Below are 17,592 nucleotides of genomic sequence, written 5' to 3' on the forward strand. Positions count from 1 at the left end.
CTGATAGCAACTAAAATCACTTACAGTGTAGAAAGTTGCAATATTCTGAAGTGTGGCAGAAGTGGTTTTCAACACACATTCACTGCATTCCAAGGCAGTTCTTTTCAGGACAGCGAATGTGGGTGCAAATCACTTCCACCCCACTTAAAATTTCTACTCCCCTTTAGACATTCACCTGAATATGTAAAGGCTAAAATGGTTGGTGGGGCAGGGACACGCACCATTTGGGCTCTTCTGTAGACTACAGAGAAGTTATAATCTCTGCATCCCTCCGGTCAATATGTAAAGGTCCAAAGAGCAGTATCCATCTACTGTGGCCCATCAGTGCAAGGATTTATAAAGTGTTCTAGGAGTTTCTCCAAACCTCTGGAGCAACCCAGCCAGATGGCCAGGGTATAAACATTTTTTAAAATAAATGAATAAATAATATAAGCACAAGGAAGTCCCCAGGACATCTTCTCTATGAATATGGAGGACTGGGGCAGGCCATTGTTATATCCCCCAAATACTCCCCAAGCATGCAAAAACATCCCTACGTTATGCGAGCAAAGGTCTGCTATAGGAATCTGGGACAGTCACCCTATAGTTTTCCTGCAGAGATCATGGGTTCCCTACCAAGAATGCTAAGAGGAGAGCCGGCCACTCCTTTCCTATTACAGTGCTCATTTGTGACATGGAGACTTGGCTCCGTCTCATATCAGAAACTGGCACAGCCCTACCAACCTCCTTTCACATGCATTGTCCAGGAGGCAGGAGGCGATCGCAGGATTATGCTGTATTCAGGCCAGTGATTTAGAGGTGAAAGGCTTCATATCACTTCAGCTGTTGAAATCTCCAGAGGTTTAAGCTATATAGAGCACACACACAGCAATTCCAGACAGTGTTTTCCAGAATAGCTGGAGAATGGCCCCTGTACCGAAATAACAGTCTGCCACGTACAAATGGAGCTTCCAGATGAGAATGTCATTGCCTAATCGGGAGAAACATATTCAGGTCAAGTGCCAGATGCAGTTATGCAGGGGAATAGTGTAGGTCCTTGCAGCCTTTGGGGAAGGAGCATAATACCAGACTTCTAAAAAAGAATGGAGAGGCGTCTGCAGATATCAGAGGAAGAAGCCTTTGGTAGATTCCCCGTTGCAGACCATGATTATTACCTAGTCCTGTAATTCTGGAGTACAAGCTTTTCTCCTGGAGAAAGGAGAACATTTTTACTTTTCACAGCAGATTGCAAATTGTATTTGCTGCAGAACTTAGATGTGAGTCCCAGAAGTGCTGCCCCCTGCATTGCAGGCCTTTTTGCACCTGGCCGGGGAGGGCGGGAACCTGACTGACTTCAGCTACAAAAGCTGAGGCTGCTGAACAGACTCTTGGGCTGGGGGGTTGTTTGGGGGGATGGGTGGGTATTGTTGCTGTTGTTGTTTTTTTTGTTTTTTTGTTTTTGATCTTGTGAATTGCATGGAAATGGTTCTATTTAGTTGGGTATTTTTTAATGTTTTATTTACTGTTTATGTCTACTGCTTATGTTATGTTGTTTGTATTTTTATGTTGAAATAATGTAATTTTTTATTCACGTTGTAAGCCGCCTTGAATTATAGATAGGCGATATACAAAAAAAATTAGGTAGGCAGGTAGGTAGGTAGGTATAGAAACTTATATTTGGGGTGAGAATGTGGGATCACACCTGTGATCAAAGTGCATGACTGCAAGTCCAATCATTTATATTGAATGAATGAATATAAAATAGAATTTAGATTGCTTCTGTACTGATGCTATTATTGTTGTTGTTATTATTGCTATTTTTATTGTTATTGTTATATTTGTATACTGCCCTACCCCGAAGCTCTCCCACCTCTTGCGGAGCGCCTCCTCCCCGCTGTCCCCCAAGCTTGTGGGGCTGGCAATGGGGAGAAGCACTGCTTTCCCCACCGCCAGCCTCCAAAGCAGGTCGGGGAACAGCGGGATGGCGGTGCTCCGCCTCCCCGCTGTCCCCCGAGCTTGTGGGGCTGGCGATGGGGAGAAGCAAGCTTCTCCCCATCGCCAGCCTCCAAAGCAGGTCGGGGAATAGCGGGATGGCAGCGCTCCGCCTCCCCGCTGTCCCCCGAGCTAGTGGGGCTGGCGATGGGGAGAAGTGCGCTTCTCCCCATCGCCAGCCTCCAAAGCAGGTCTCCGCAAGAGGTGGGAGAGCTTCGGGGTGCAGGCAGCTCTCCCACGGCTTGCGGACAGCTTCCTGAAGCCTGGAGAGCGAGAGGGGTCGGTGCGCACCGACCCCTCTTGCTCTCCAGGCTTCAGCGAAAGCCTGCATTCGCCCCATAGGACGCACACACATTTCCCCTTCATTTTTGGAGGAGAAAAAGTGCGTCCTATAGGGCGAAAAATACGGTATATACAGTCATACCTCTGGTTACAGACGCTTCAGGTTGCGTTTTTTCAGGTTACGGACCACCGAAACCTGGAAGTACCGGAATGGGTTACTTCCGGGTTTTGGAGGTCACGCATGTGCAGAAGCGCTAAACTGTGCCTTGCCAAATCAAAACCTGCGCATGCGCAGGTGCACAGCTGCGGGTTGCAAATGCTGCATGTTGCAAACGTGCATCCCGCACGGATCATGTTTACAACCCAAGCGTCCACTGTATACGATGTGAGTTACGGGTGTTCAGTAGCCAGTTGCCTAAACCAAACAAGAAATGAGAAGCCAAAATGGACAGATCTGCCCATCTCTGTTTAGTTAGATGTTTACTTTATTTGAGAGGGGCTATTGCTCACAGCTTAGAGCAAAAATTCAGTCCCAGACATATCTAGTTGAAAGGATCTCAAGTAGCAGGACTGGGAAAGCCCTCTCCCTGAAGCCTTGGAGAGTCAGAATAAGCAGCACTGGGCTACTGGGCAATTGTCTGATTCAGTAGACTGCAGCTCTAGAGCAGAAAGAAAACAAGCTTCCTCCCTCTGCCATGTGACAGCCCTTTAGATATTTGAAGATGGCTATCTTCTCTCTTCTCTATCTCATCTTCTCCAGGCTAAACATACCCAACTCCCTCAACTGTTCCTCATAAGGTTTGGTTTCCAGACCCTTGATCATTTTGGTTGCCCTCCTCTGCACACTTTCCAGCTTGTCAATATCCTTCTTAAACTGTGGTGCCCAGAATTGGACACAATATTCCAGTTGTGGTCTGATCAAGACAGAAGAGAGTGGTACTATTACTTAACTTGATCGAGACACCATACTTCTGTTGATGCAGCCTAGAATAGCATTACAGAAATCGCGCAGCTTCAGCGCGGCGGCAGCGGGATGCCCCATTAGCTAAAGTGGTACCTCAGGTTAAGAACAGTTTCAGGTTAAGAACCTCCAGAACGAATTAAGTACTTAACCTGAGGTACCACTGTAGCTCCCCCCCCCCCCGGCTGCATCACACTGCTGACTCATGTTAAGCTTGTGGTCCACAAAGGCCCCTAGATCCTTTTTACATGTCCTACTGGCAAGCCAGGTCTCCCCCATCTTATATTTGTGCAGCTGTTTCTTCCTGCCTATGTGTAGAACCTTACATTTGTGCCTACTGAATTTCATTCTGTTAGTTTGGTCCCCATTTCTCCAATCTTTTAACGTCATTTTGAATCTTAATTCTGTCCTCTGTGACATTAGCTACCCCTCCCTGTTTGGTGACCTCTGCAAATTTGATGAGCATCCCCTCAATTCCTTCATCCAAGTCATTTAGAAAGATTTTGGACAACAATGCGCCCAGATTCATCTGGCATGATTTGTTTTTGAGAAACCCGCCAGGGGCTGCTGTGACCACCTACATTTGTTCTCAAATGGACACACTGCAGGCAGGCCAAAGCAAAATCAATGAGTTTTTATCTTTGGAATGAAACCATTTTCTTAAGAAGTGCTTTTCAGGTGCAAAATAAAGTAACAGTAAAGATTGTGTGTGGAGTACATAGAGAAAACAAGTACTCAGTCTATTGATAAAAATGCTGTGTTTACATAACCACGGGAGCTGGATGTGTGCTCAAACCATTTCCACTGCATTTCAGAATGTGTGTCCATCTTTGCATTTCCCATTCCCTAGGTTATTTTTTGGATTTAACTACAAGAGAGAAGTGTCATCAAGCTCCCACTTGCTCAGGCAGCTACATCTTGCTCCCACTAACCTGGAACATGCCCTGTGCAAGCTCCCACAAATAAGTCATTGCATCCAAAGGAGACAACTTTAGAGACATTTCAAAATCTGCTGTCATTATGGATACAGAAAGCTGAATTCCCCAACTGGTGTTATTAAAAAAGGCTCGCAGTCAGGATTGACCCCATTTTTAATCTAAAAAGGACCCAGATGCAGCTTTCAGCTATCTGCAACAAATGCAATCTTATATGAGCCTCTCTTGGTTATTGTGTGATGAAGAGAGAGAAAAGATAAAAGAGCAATGAAGTTAATTACAGAGCCTCATACATTCATATTCTTCACTCTACATTATTTTGCAAATGCTAAAAAGAAAGTGTCTAGAAAACCATGTTTCCAAAATGCTATTTTATAGCTATGCTAGTTTATTGCTGTGCAACCATGCGCCACATCTCCCTTCTTTCAGGGTCTGCAACTATAAACAGTTTTCCTGCACAACCAACACAGAGCATGCAATGGAAGCACAGTCTTCCATACGCATTGCATATCCAGCTGCGCTTCAAACATGACCTGAATTTGACCTCCAAGGGACTCAGGCTCCCGGACCCATTAGCTACCCTGTTAAGACTGCCAATTATTATGGCTTATGTGAGAGTTTCCTCTCATTTGACTGCATGTCTGCTGGGAGCCAGGCTAGGCTTAGGAAATGTTCTGAAGTCGCATCATGCAGCCTCCTGCTGACGCTCAGTGCGCTTGAGCACAGCCTAGATGGGATGGACCAAATGTCAGCTGCTCTGAGCTCTCTGGGAGGGCACGGGGCTGATTAAACCATCTATGGCCTTTTAAACTGTGTGTGTATATATAATGGTTTTTGTTCGTTATTATGACATGTACTCTTGTTTTTTATATTGTAAGCCGCCCTATGGTCTTTGGATAAAAGGCAGTATAAAAATTAATGTAAATAGGGGGTTGTCCCCTCATTTTTCAGTGATCCAGGAATGAATGGTCCCTTTGACTATCTGATAGCTTTAATGTTCATTTCCATCACATGAAGCATAGCTTGAAAGGACATTCCCAAGAGCCTCCTCTGTTGTAATGGAGCTCAGGCTCAAAAGATATCTAGATAACTGTCCCACATTCCTGGCAGCAGGTGGCACTGGTGTGGAAGCTCTCTCTCTGCAATCTAGAAAATGCATATGGTGCACTGCCCTCCATGTGCTAATATGGTTTGGACAGCTTGTCTTAAGTATGGAAACTGGGTGCCTTCTAGTCTTACATAGTTATACCATTGCTGATGTTGCCTATCATTTAAGTGTTTAATAACCATATACAGTGGAACCTCGGGTTGCGGAGGTAATCTGTGACGGAGGCACGTCCGCAACCCACAGCGTTCATAACCTGCAGCGCTGTGTCTGCACATGCACATGTCGCGATTTGGCACTTCTGCACATGCATGAAGCGCGATTTAGTGCTTCTGCGCATGCGCAAGCGGTGAAACCTGGAAGTAACCATTCCGGTACTTCCAGGTTTCCCGTGGTCCACAACCTGAAAATGCGTAACCCGAAGTGTCTGTAACCCGAGGTACCACTGTATGCCTAATGTGTCTATTCCTCTCTCTCTCTCTGTCTCTCTCTCACACACTCACTCTCTCTCTCTCACACACACTTTCCCAACTGCTGTCCAGCTGCAGTTTCTTTTTTCAATTGCACATTTTGTGTCCAACTGCACACTAAAAAAAAACAAAGAACTTTTGGATCATTTTGGATGATTCTTTCTACCTGCATGTGTAACAACTGCTCCCGATTTTCTCCAGTACGAACAGAAGCAATTTCCACGGCAGTTTACAAGGGCTGGATTCCCCCCCCCCCCCAGCTAATCCATTTTCCTTCTTGGCTGTGTGTGCATGCTAGACAGAGATGCGTTTAGGGATACATGAATCTAATTGCATAAGACAACAACAGAGACAGTGCACTCTGACACATATTCCCTCTACAGCCAGAGCCTTGGTTTTCTGGGAACTAAATCCCCATAACGAAGGGCACATTGCTGAGTGCTGTTGTGACTGCTCTACATCCTTCATTACGCCCTCAGAGTGCACACGAGTAATGACTGAATTGCTCAGAGTTTAAAGATTTCACAGCACATGCAGCATCTCTAGGTCAATGTTGTGCAAATAATTAAGTTATGCACTAGAGGCAAAACAGAAAAGCAGTACTGCAGACTGTTGTTCTCTGCCAAGCACGCCCTAACTCTGCTCTGGTTTGCAAGCAACAACAGCAAATCTTGTACAGAAATAATAGGTGAGGCAGAGGACAGGTGCATTTTTAATTCCAGCAAGAATACAAGGGAGCTTCCATGTCATTACATAAATTACTGGAAGAGAAAGCATACTGGATGGCAGAAGCCAATCACTAATCGGAAGCCTCTGATTAGCCTATCAAATATAAAATGCATGTAGTCTATCTTAACATAGCACAACCAAATTGGTGTTTAAAGCTCTTATAACAACAGAGTTGTGGCACAATCTACTAGAAAATTCTCTAAGGGGTGTGAGCAGAAGAACCTTCGGGGGGGTCAAGAATCTGTTCTCACCCCCCTTAATATGTATTGACTTTTTTTTTTATTGTGCAGATCTAAAGTAGGCACTGGGCTGGTGACCCCTGTTCTAGAGCCTGGGTCCATTTTAGGTCTCCATCCTGGTTTTTCTAATTTAAATTCCTTCTCCTTGCTTCAGATCATGTTCTTTAACTCTAACTCAATTTGCCAAGTTTAGTTTACTGATAGGCAACCTTTCAATTCCTTCTCCCAAATTCTTCGCAGATCAGGTTCAGTTTAAGTGTACGGACTCCTTAATTTGTTAGGATTGTTTTCCCCCTCAAGTTTCAATTTCTCAAGCAGCGCTGAAACTAAAGCAGAAAGCAACCATTTCACAATCACAAAGCACATTTTACAAAACACAAAATGGCTGAATCTCTTTAATTCCTTCACAGTGTGGTTGCACAAGTTTTGAGAATTTGATAAAGGACACCCAAAATGTTTAAAATCCTAAAACGTTCTCCCCATGTGAAAAGGTAAGATGGTAAATATGTGGTGGAGAGAAGGTATTGTAATGTCTTTTTAAAAACTGCTCAATTTAATTTTAAGTTCAAAAACATTCTAAAATGAAGCAATATATGTGTGTGAAGTGGGAATTAAGGCAGAAAACCGTAGCTGCTGTCTTGCGTGAGAGCAACAGATTCCTTCGAAGTAGTGACCGCACAACCCCATGCTTAGTTGATTACTCTTGACAAGATAACCACCCAAGGAAGAAGAGTTTTCTTCCACTTTGCACTTAATGGCGCCCCGAGGAAACAACATGATTGAGATACATGATGTCCGCATTGCACTGGGCAGCTCATTACTATCAGGCATGCAAAGCATCAAATAAGGCCATTTACTGGAGTCATTTTCAGGTATTCTGCCCACACACCGGAGTGACCCCCACCCACTGAAGCTAAGTGGGGCTGTGCAGTGGGGAGCCTGGCTGGCTGAAGCGGCCGGCACCGCCCTGCTTTAAGGGGTGCACACACAGTGCCCTGCAAGCCCCAGTGATGTAAACGTAGACAAGGCCCCACTTCCTCAGCCCTTTTAAAATTTCTTAACGACTGACTGGTTAAAAGAGTTATAACCCTGTGGGTCGGGGGCAGGGGGAGAGTTAAATTCATGTAACCAAGTCTCTTGCAAACATATTATATCAAATTTCTGGAGTATACAAATGAAGTCCTTAGCCACCTTCTTATTATCCCACCAGGTTCCATGAAAGAATGCTAAGACCTTTCTGGATGTTTTGTAGTCAGTTATGGCACCTTAGAGGAGAGCTGAAGGTATCATAATTTGCTTTTCTGTAATTACCCCCAGACCTGGGCTTATCTTGAACATTTGTTAATGTTTAATCCCTTTGATTTGTAGAAAGTGGATTGCTAGCAGAGTAGGAGTTCTGGACCTCTAACTTGGACATATTTCTTCCACTACCTGCATTTGGGCCAATATGAAGGTTTTCCCCTTCTTGTCTATTCGAGTGTATCTGGATATTATTAGGATAGGTGACAAAGGCAGGAGTCTTGTGGCTCGAGAACTTACTGCTCCTTCCTCTCAAATGGCCTTTTCCAGACTACAGTTTCATTTCTCTAGTAAGTATGGGGGATAGATATTTAACACTGGGTGGGGGCATTATTCAGGCAATGTTTTAACTGGAATAACAGCTCTCTGTCAACAAAAATATGACTTAGAGACCAAAATTTGTCCCATATATCAGGATTCCAAAAGGTTAGTTCAATACTGCCTCTCCAGTCTCAATTAGACAGGTATTTATAACATAAATAAATGATTTCCTAAATCTGGAAGCTGAGGTTGCCTGGGAGCATATACATCATCTCCTAACAAGTGTGGCTCAATTGACCAGGTAGCTAAGCTTTTACTTGGAAAAAGGCTTCTCCAGCCCCTTACTTGCACTCTCACAATGTAAAGGACCATGGCTGTCCATCTTGCCACAATCACTTTCCAGTTACCTCTACCTCCCCTGCTGAGTCACAATAAGCCAGCATAAATTTCCGAACTAAATTTGGCAATGGATTTCTGGACGCTTTAATTGAAGCACCACAGGTCTGTGCTCATGTAATAACCATGTTTAAACTGCAGAGTATCCTTAGGATGAGATGGTCTTCTAAGTTTTTCTCATGAGTTTGTTATCAGTTAAAAACATCAAACCCAAACAGCTGCTCTTCCAGCTCCTGTCCTCCAATTAAAATATATGACTTTTAAGACCACATAGAAGGAAAACGGTTAAAAGAGATATGCTCCTTACCTGAATTTGCAATTAGTATTAAGTGCTGAGACAAATGACTTTAAAACTTTAAAGCTATTCAATTAAAACTAGAACAGACTGTGGAGCTCAAGCCTTACTTGTTGCCAACTTCACACGGAAGACTGAACCCGCCCTAAAGATATTTAGTAGCAAAGTGGAAAATGGCGAATTGGATTTGAAAAAGGCAAAATAATATTAGAACTGGAGCTGTTGGAGATGCATAAGGCAAACTGTGTTTTAATGCTCAGGAACTTGGCAAAGTCTTTTTATATGAATTTTAATATTGCAGATGTATACAGTGGACGCTCGGGTTGCGAACGTGATCCATGCGGGATGTACGTTTGCAACCCGCAGCGGCGCGTCTGCGCATGCGCGGTTTGTGATTCAGCACTTCTGCACATGCGCAAAGCGTGATTTAGCGCTTCTGTACATGAGCGACCCCCGAAACCCGGAAGTAACCCGTTCTGGTACTTCCGGGTTTCGGTGGGTCCGTAACCTGAAAAAATGCAACCTGAAGCGTCTGTATCCTGAGGTATGACTGTATTCTGTATTATTTTATTAATGCAAAGCCTAATGCAAGTTTGACATGGCCTTTGGCTAGAATAATAAACTTATGAACTTGTTGGGTGATAATGGTGCAATTGCAGCACTCGCACCAGGGCCCATGCTAGCAAGGGTGGCCAGACTGTGAACTTTGCATTAGAGAGGCTGGACTAGATGAACCCTCAGGATCCCTTCCAACTCTACAATTCTATGATAGAACATGGTTATAATAGGCCTCTGAGAGCACACACCAAATTGAGGAAGACTAAAAAGTGAAATGACATTAAATAGACATTTGGTACCACTGTGGGAGGGGGTGGGACTTAAAAATAAAAATAAAAAATCAACTGTGTATGAATCACTGCTTATATATATGCAAAATTAAAAAATATTGTTTACTGTTGTGTTTTTCTAAAATATAAGTTACTGCTACTTGTTAGCTGCCTTGGAAAGATGGCTGTGTATCCTGAAAAGTAAAATTGAGGAAGGAGGAGTCGTGTTCCTCCGCTGCTCTCTGTAGTTCCTGGTTTACCCCACAATTCTTATGCACCATTTAATCCTTCCCTTTTAACTGAATTATTTTAATGTATCAGAAGTGCAAAAGCCAGTAAGAATAAAGTAGGCCAACAGAACAAATGCTGGAAGTTTTAGTCTAAAATTTAGTCTAATGTTTCTTCACGTTTGGCAGCTGTGTATTAATCACCCCCACCAACCCCCAAAGGGTGCATTTTATCAAAGAAAAATGTTAATTGATGTTCTTTACCAGGACCATAATGTTACTGTTACTAAGTCATGAAATACCTTTTAGAAAAATCTCCCCTCTCCTCTGCTGACACTGATGGAGGGGGGGAAATCAGCAATTCAGCAAGCCAATAAAAGGGGCCGATTTTAAGTGCTTTTTCTGCTCCATACTCTGTTACTTTCTGGTGACAACAACATTGCAGTCCATGGATTTTCAAAGCAGCTCAGCCATTCATTTTCCACTTTCCTCTTTACGCCAGAGTGAAATTCAGGACATGGCATTAGCTTAAAAGAAATAAGCATCAACAGGATGAACTCTGCTCTGCTTTGCTTAGGTGAAACTCCCTTTGAATCCGATGGAAGTTTGATCCATGTAACTGAGAACGGGCTTTAATGCTCCAGGCACAGAACTGCTGCTATGCTACACAAATTCAGAGTGCAGCTGCATGCAAGGAATTAAGGATTTGCTGGCTTAACGATTAACTTCTTTATCCTTCTTAAAACTTATTATGACATCATCTTTTGAAACTCTCATTGATTAACTCACTGATTCCTTCAGTGCGAAGCACTTTGGCCAAAGCTTTTGTGGACCAATAAATTAAATGAATGGTTTACTGACCCACCTAATGGAAATAAAAAATTGAGCAAGCCAACTATACAGAAGGCGTGTATCTGAAACTGGGATCAGGTGCACTTTATTCCAGTCAGAGGGAGAGAGCTGCAACAGCTAAATATGCCTCTTGCAAATGAGCAGCTAATTAACGCCTGGCAAGACACAGGTGTAACTCTGGGGCAGTGGAAATGACACAGCAAAAGCAAACATTTGGTTAGTTCACTTTAGTGTAATGGCATGAAATGGGTCAATTGCCTCATAGAAAGCATATCTTAATTTGACTGGCAATGGGGGGGGGGGGATAGCATGAGTTCATGAACCTGGGCACCAGAGCAGAAAACAACTAAAAATGAAGAGCTATAATTATAACACATTATATAGTAGCTGAGTGCACCAACCACAATATTTAGTTCAGACCCCAAATAGCACACCACAAAATGTGGCCTGAGGTGCCTCAAGAGCTGCCGGATTTGGCTCACTGTCAGTTTGAGCCTGTTTATTTCTTTCCCTTCACATTCCCTTTCCTTCACTATTGTGATTAAAAAAAACCCCCAGCTATCATTTTTGTTTTCTTTCAACAGAAGTGGAAGAAATTTGCAGACATACTAATCCGTCAAGAGTGGATAAAATCACAACCACATGGGTCCAGGGGGCTCTGTGCTATGTAAATTTGATTTCTGTAAAATAAAAGATGGCATCTTTAGCTTTCTAAATCTGGAGCTGGGATTCCATGAAATGTGCAGGCACAGCTGTCTCTTCTGAAGGCATGGATCCTGCCAAGTTTCAGAAGGAAACTTGCAGAAGTTTTCCTGTAAGGGTCGCTGTTACAGGTTTTTTGATGTGTAAAAAAGGAATCACTTAATCTTTCCCTAGTGTTTTGTGGGTAACGGATCTGAAAACTGCAGCCTTTCCCCTGGGTAAGAAACCTAACAGAAGATAACAGAAGACAAACAAACAGGTTCATAGGCAATGCTTTTCTTCTAGTAAAAGGTGCCGGTGTTGTGTACCATTCAGTACCCCCAGAAATGTTCATAAGCATTTGTACTAACTGCCATTATTAGTTATTCCTATTAGTCGTTTACTTATGCAAATGACTCAAAGTAACTTACATATCATTAGAGCTGATTTTGGGGTGAGAAGAATTAAAACATAAAATCACTTCCTCTGATTATAAATTAGATCTGTCAGGAAGGAAGGATGTCTCCCTCCTCATCCTGGTTTCTTCCTTAAACTTAGAAACATAAGTTTCACTGTTATAAGGCTGCTCCTTCCCCCAAGGCACTGTGACTGGCAAGCACGGAAAACATCATTTTCTCTTATTACAAGCTAGACTTGTCAATAATGAAGGAGCGCCCCTTTTTTCCTCCTGGCATTGTGGCCTTTCCCTCAAACAAGAAATGTAAGATTTGATTTTGTCTAGCCGCTCCCTCTCCTCCCACCCCCTGGCATTTCCCTTATATGGCAAGCTTAAAGACATAGATTCGGTTTTAGGAGATGCTTGTCTGCAGCATTTTTCAAATGTCTGCATCATGGAGGAGACACAATGGGCTTCAGCAGTCCTTGCTTTGTTTCAGGCAATCCAAAAATCCCCTTGAGGTACCCAATGTGCAAATCCTGAGTTTTGAGAGCAGTGAGGCAAGGGTCTGTGGTGTGCCTGCCTGCATGTGGAGCACCATCACAGCATCCCCCACCCCCATAACTGGTAAACAATCCAATTTTATACGCCAGTAGTGATGATATTACACTTCCCTGGTCTTAAATCTCACCTGAGAGGCGGGAGGAGATACATTTCTCCTGAGCTTATAAAATAAGAATGAGGAGATAAATAACAACCAGCAGCAATTATTTTGTGCCCTCTTCTGTCATATTAAAAATGTTGTTTCCATGCTGTTTAGAAATGTTCTTCAAACCACAATTCAAACAATCTCAAGTTATTTTCTGATGCAGGCTGCTGGAAGCCTGGGACTGAGGCCAATATCAGGTACCCATCTGTTCTTTTGCCTTGTTCATTCAAATTCAAGAGGTTCTTTGGCAGAGAGTGATTCAGGACAGTTATGAACAAGCAGAAACTGGTTCCAAGACCACACAGAGAAAATGGCGCAACTCCCCCCCCCTTACCTGTTGTTGCGCTGGATACTGTTGGCCACTGCTGCTCAGGTCCTCCAGGTCCCACACGTAAGCCTCCTGCTTCCTCCATGTGTACAGCACTAAACAAATGTACACAGTGATTAGATTATGTCGTTCTCATTAAAACAATATGGTTCCTTTTTAAAAGCAGCATTGCCCTTTCCGCTACACATTCCAAAATGCTCACTGTCACAGTTGCTCATAATCAGCACCATCATAATCATCACCCACAGCAGCAGCAACAACCATTTATGCAAATTATTTCATTCTTACTTATGATGAAAGTATTAATATACCACCTTTTCTGCTACAGTGTGCTTCCTGCAAAAGTATCATTGAAACCATCTAATGTTTCAGTTTTTCAGAATGTACAATAGTGGACCTTCATTGTATATTTGCATTCCACAACTTAATATATCCCTGCTCTCATCCAAGTCAGACAAATGTTGCACAAATGTTGCCTTTACGGAATGGGTTGTTTCCATTAATGAGATGTGACATGTCTAACATAGCTGGGAAATTACTAAATCCCAATAGTGTTTATGCCTTACCATTGAAGTAAATAATGAAACACTGTCCTGTCAGTTCCAGGCATCCTTCAGCTTACTACCATTAACCAAACTCTTACAGCAAGTATTCTGCTGTAATTTACAATACCCAGCAGTGATGGCACCTTATGCCTTTGGCTTGGAGAAAGAGGGAACAGCAGGAAACATTCCACAGAATCTTTTTCTGACACATTATGTGGTGAACATTCTGACATGAGGCCAGCACATTTAACAACCACACATTATTAAGGTGTAAACTCAAGTGATAATGACAAAGGGCATGTGGGTTTAAAGAAATAAATACATGTGCTTTGCTTGTCATATGGAGAAATTTGATCCAAAATTCTAAAGTCAACTGTTAGATTCTATTGATGGCAAAAATGTTGTCAATTTCCAAGCCAACCTTGCTTCATTAGATATAATTCATTGGCTCAGTTATTTGCATTTGTTGGTGACCATATTATAAAATAGGCCTTTATCCCAAAGCAGGTGCCCAGTGCCATTTTGGAGTACCTGATGCTGTCATGCTGACTCTGATGATGTCCCCAGTTACTATTGCTAGGGTGACACACAGAACAGAGAGCGGGATTCAGCTAATGAGTCCCATCAGTGCAAGTTCACACAGCAAGGTTTTTCCTCCTCTGCTCCATTGACACTCCCCAAAATTGGCTTGGGGGCAGCGAAAACTCCCAGAATAGCCTGCAGGGGGAGGAGAGGATCATTTTGTCCGGCAAGCTGCAATGCTTGTGCTGATGGGACATTTGCCCCAGCACGTAGTTGAATACCACCCAGAGAGATGTTTTTCAATGTGTCTGGAGTCATATTCTTGCTCAACCATGACATACATTCTGTGTAGTTTTGGACACCTAACCACAACTCATGGCTATTGGAAGATAAACTATATAACATGTATAATGTGTATCACACAGGGAGCAGAAATGACTAATAAAATAGTAATGAAGATAGTAAATGAATCAAACGATTTGTAGAGATAAGGGCTTGTATCTAGTGAAGTCATACCATCTTGCAGAACACAACTTTCTCTCTTCCTCCCCACTGCCATGCACACTCCTGGAGCGGATTTGGGGGGTGCAGGGGTCACAGGGAGAGGAGAGGGAAGGGAAATCCATTCTGCAAGTGGAATGCCTTGTGCTAACAAGAAGACTTCATTGGGTACAACCAACACTAGGTTTGAATGCTGTGCACTGCCCTGAGAAAGAGGAGACTGAGAGGAGATATGATAGTCATCTTCAAATATTTTAAAGGACTGTCATATAGAAGATGAAGCAAACTTGTTTTCTTCTGCTCCGGGGGGTAAGACCTGAACCAATGGCTTCAAGTTACAAGAAAGGAGATTCCGACTAAACATCAGGGAAAACTTTCTGACAGTAAGAGCCGTTTGACAGTGGAATGGTCTCCTTTGGGAGGTGGTGGACTCTCCTTACTTGGGAGGTTTTTAAGCAGAGGCTGGACGGCCACCCATCATGGATGCTTTATCACAGCTCCCTGCATTGCAGGGGGTTGGACTAGATGACCCTTGGGGTCCCTTCCAACTCTACAATTCTATGATTTGTATATCTGTGTAATTAAAACCACATATCCCAAAGACACCCCAGCCTCCTTCATTCCACAGAATCTGAACCCAGGGTAAGCACTGGCACCCTTTGGGTCTCTCGCCACTCAGGGATCAGGGTGTGAACAATATTGCTATATGTTATAAACAGTTATTAAAACAAGTCTGGAAAATATCTGAAAGTTGCATGACCTTACAGCTGCTTATGGGCTCACTCCACCAGGAACTTCTACGCCACAAGGGCAGAGTCATGCTCTTATTATTATTATTATTATGTCACATTGTCTTAAGGGACACGGGTGGTGCTGTGGGTTAAACCACAGAGCCTAGGACTTGCCGATCAGAAGGTTGGTGGTTCAAATCCCCACGACGGGGTGAGCTCCCATTGCTCAGTCCCTGCTCCTGCCAACCTAGCAGTTCGAAAGCACCTCAAAGTTCAAGTAGATAAATAGGTACCGCTCCAGCGGGAAGGTAAACGGTGTTTCTGCGCGGTACTCTGGTTCGCCAGAAGTGGCTTAGTCATGCTGGAAACATGACCCGGAAGCTGTACGCCGGCTCCCTCGGCCAATAAAGCAAGATGAGCACTGCAACCCCAGAATCGTTCATGACTGGACCTAATGGTCAGGGGTCCCTTTACCTTTATCACATTGTCTTGCCCAGGGCAACCCAAAACAACTTCCAACCAACCAGCCTACCAGACAGACAGACATCTTCCTGGTGGATCAAGGGCAATGCAACTTAAAGCAAGCAGATTGCAAATGAACAGTTTCCCTCACAGAAAAGAAGGGTACATGCGATACATACCCTTGCATTCCAGCTCTTAAAGATGCAGAATAACGCCAGTCAGGATTGGGTGGTTTTGGCTGCAAAACAAAGTAGGGAAAGAAATCAATATTAATTTCTGCTTAAACATGTTTAAAAAGCGATGCATTCTAATCTCGGATCACCTCCAGATTTCTTCAGCTTTTAAAAAATCTGCCAAATGATCACAAAAATATACTCACTCAAAGGCAGTAGGGTTTGCCAACCCCTCACCCAATACATTCCAAATCTAGGGTTGCCATATCTTGAAGAGCAAAAAAGAGGACGGGTGAAAAATGCTTGAGACAACAGAGCATGGGGAAGTAAGAAGAAAGAAGACAGATTCAACTCCACTTGCCCATGTGTGGCTTTTTAAAGAAAAAACAGAACCACTTCACTCTGCTTATATATGAATGGGTTAGTCACACGAAGAATTTGTGTGTTTTGACCAAGTTCTCTAGCAGCCTGTTGACTGCCATAAAGCGACTTTCCACCTTGAAAATTAGACTTGACTACAATTCCTATCATTCCTGGCCAAGGGCCATGCTGGCTGTGGTGGATGGGAACTGGAGTCCAACAACATCTGGGGGGCCACAGGCTGCCCTCCCCCCGTTATGATGACAGCACCTACACTCTGGAACTCCCTGCCCATTGACATTAGGCAGGCATGTTGGCTATATTGTTTTCAGTGACTGCTAAAAACCATTTTTTGTTTAGGCAAGCCTGCCCAGATATGAAAGATTGGCGTGCATTTTAATAGGTACTTTTCATTCAGAAAGAGTATATTTTTAACTACTGATTTTATGTACACTGGGATTTTTTTATGTTTTAAAACTTAAAAAATAATAATCCTGACTTTCTTTGATAATTTTAATGTTTTAATGTATAGTTTATGTTCGGTGTAAACCACCTAGAGGTTTCCACAATTGAGCTCTGCACAGATGTTAGAAATAAATAATTCAGAGCAGTAAAAATCTGATGGTAAGCAAATTTAATATTAGTATTTTAAAAATGGAATACAACCCCACACCAGCAAGGAAAGGTTTAACAATTGCAAAGTGCATATGCAATGTGAACAATTAACAACATGCAAAACTCAAAAGCACGATACAGGAAGGTGAGAAACGATGTGTTAGGAAGCAGAATATTAAGGATATACTTAGGATATACTTCTTAGTTAATATTGCCATGGCTGAATGTTAAGGATTACCACAGAATGCATGGAAAAGGCAGGTTGTTTTTTTTAATAACACTTTGTTTGTTTATCCAGTGAAAGAGAAAATGATTCTCTTCTACTGGAAGGTGTCTCTCTGAGTTCCATTAAGTGCAGCCTCCTGTGAAGAGTGGATTTCAGCCGCTCTGCTTGTGATGGAGTTTCTGCTGGGGTTTATGGACTGCAGAGAATTACACTAGATTATATCAGGCTTGCCGACTGCAGCAGATTTTCATCAAAAGCAGACATGTTTTGTCACAACAGCAGGAGCTAATGCCTCAAAAAAAGGGATCTAAAAATGGGAGAAGGAAATAAGAAACGAGACCCTATTCTATAGCTCAGATCTCAGCCCTGACCAGCAATCATGGACATAATAATAACTGTATCAACCTATTGGTCTACAAATATCTCCTTTTTCATATTCTCAAATAACTGATACAGCATCTGTTGTTAGATTCACAGCTAATGGACTCTAGCC

At 43.0% G+C, this 17,592-nt stretch overlaps 1 protein-coding gene across 7 annotated transcripts in view; it reads right to left on the bottom strand.

Annotated features, from left to right (window-relative positions):
• LOC308481889 (protocadherin alpha-C2-like) overlaps positions 1–17,592 on the bottom strand; it is a 171,739-nt gene that overhangs the window by 23,461 nt on the left and 130,686 nt on the right. For all 7 annotated transcript variants that reach the window (XM_081014692.1, XM_081014693.1, XM_081014689.1 and 4 more), the window contains exons 2-3: positions 15,905–15,963; positions 12,971–13,059 (exon numbers count right to left, since the gene is read on the bottom strand). In XM_081014692.1, coding sequence (XP_080870818.1) covers positions 12,971–13,059; positions 15,905–15,963 — 148 coding nt within the window. The remainder of the gene's footprint in view (positions 1–12,970; positions 13,060–15,904; positions 15,964–17,592) is intronic.

The sequence above is a fragment of the Podarcis pityusensis genome (genome assembly GCF_964106645.2).
Source record: "Podarcis pityusensis genome assembly, chromosome: 7".
Lineage (NCBI taxonomy): Eukaryota > Metazoa > Chordata > Lepidosauria > Squamata > Lacertidae > Podarcis > Podarcis pityusensis.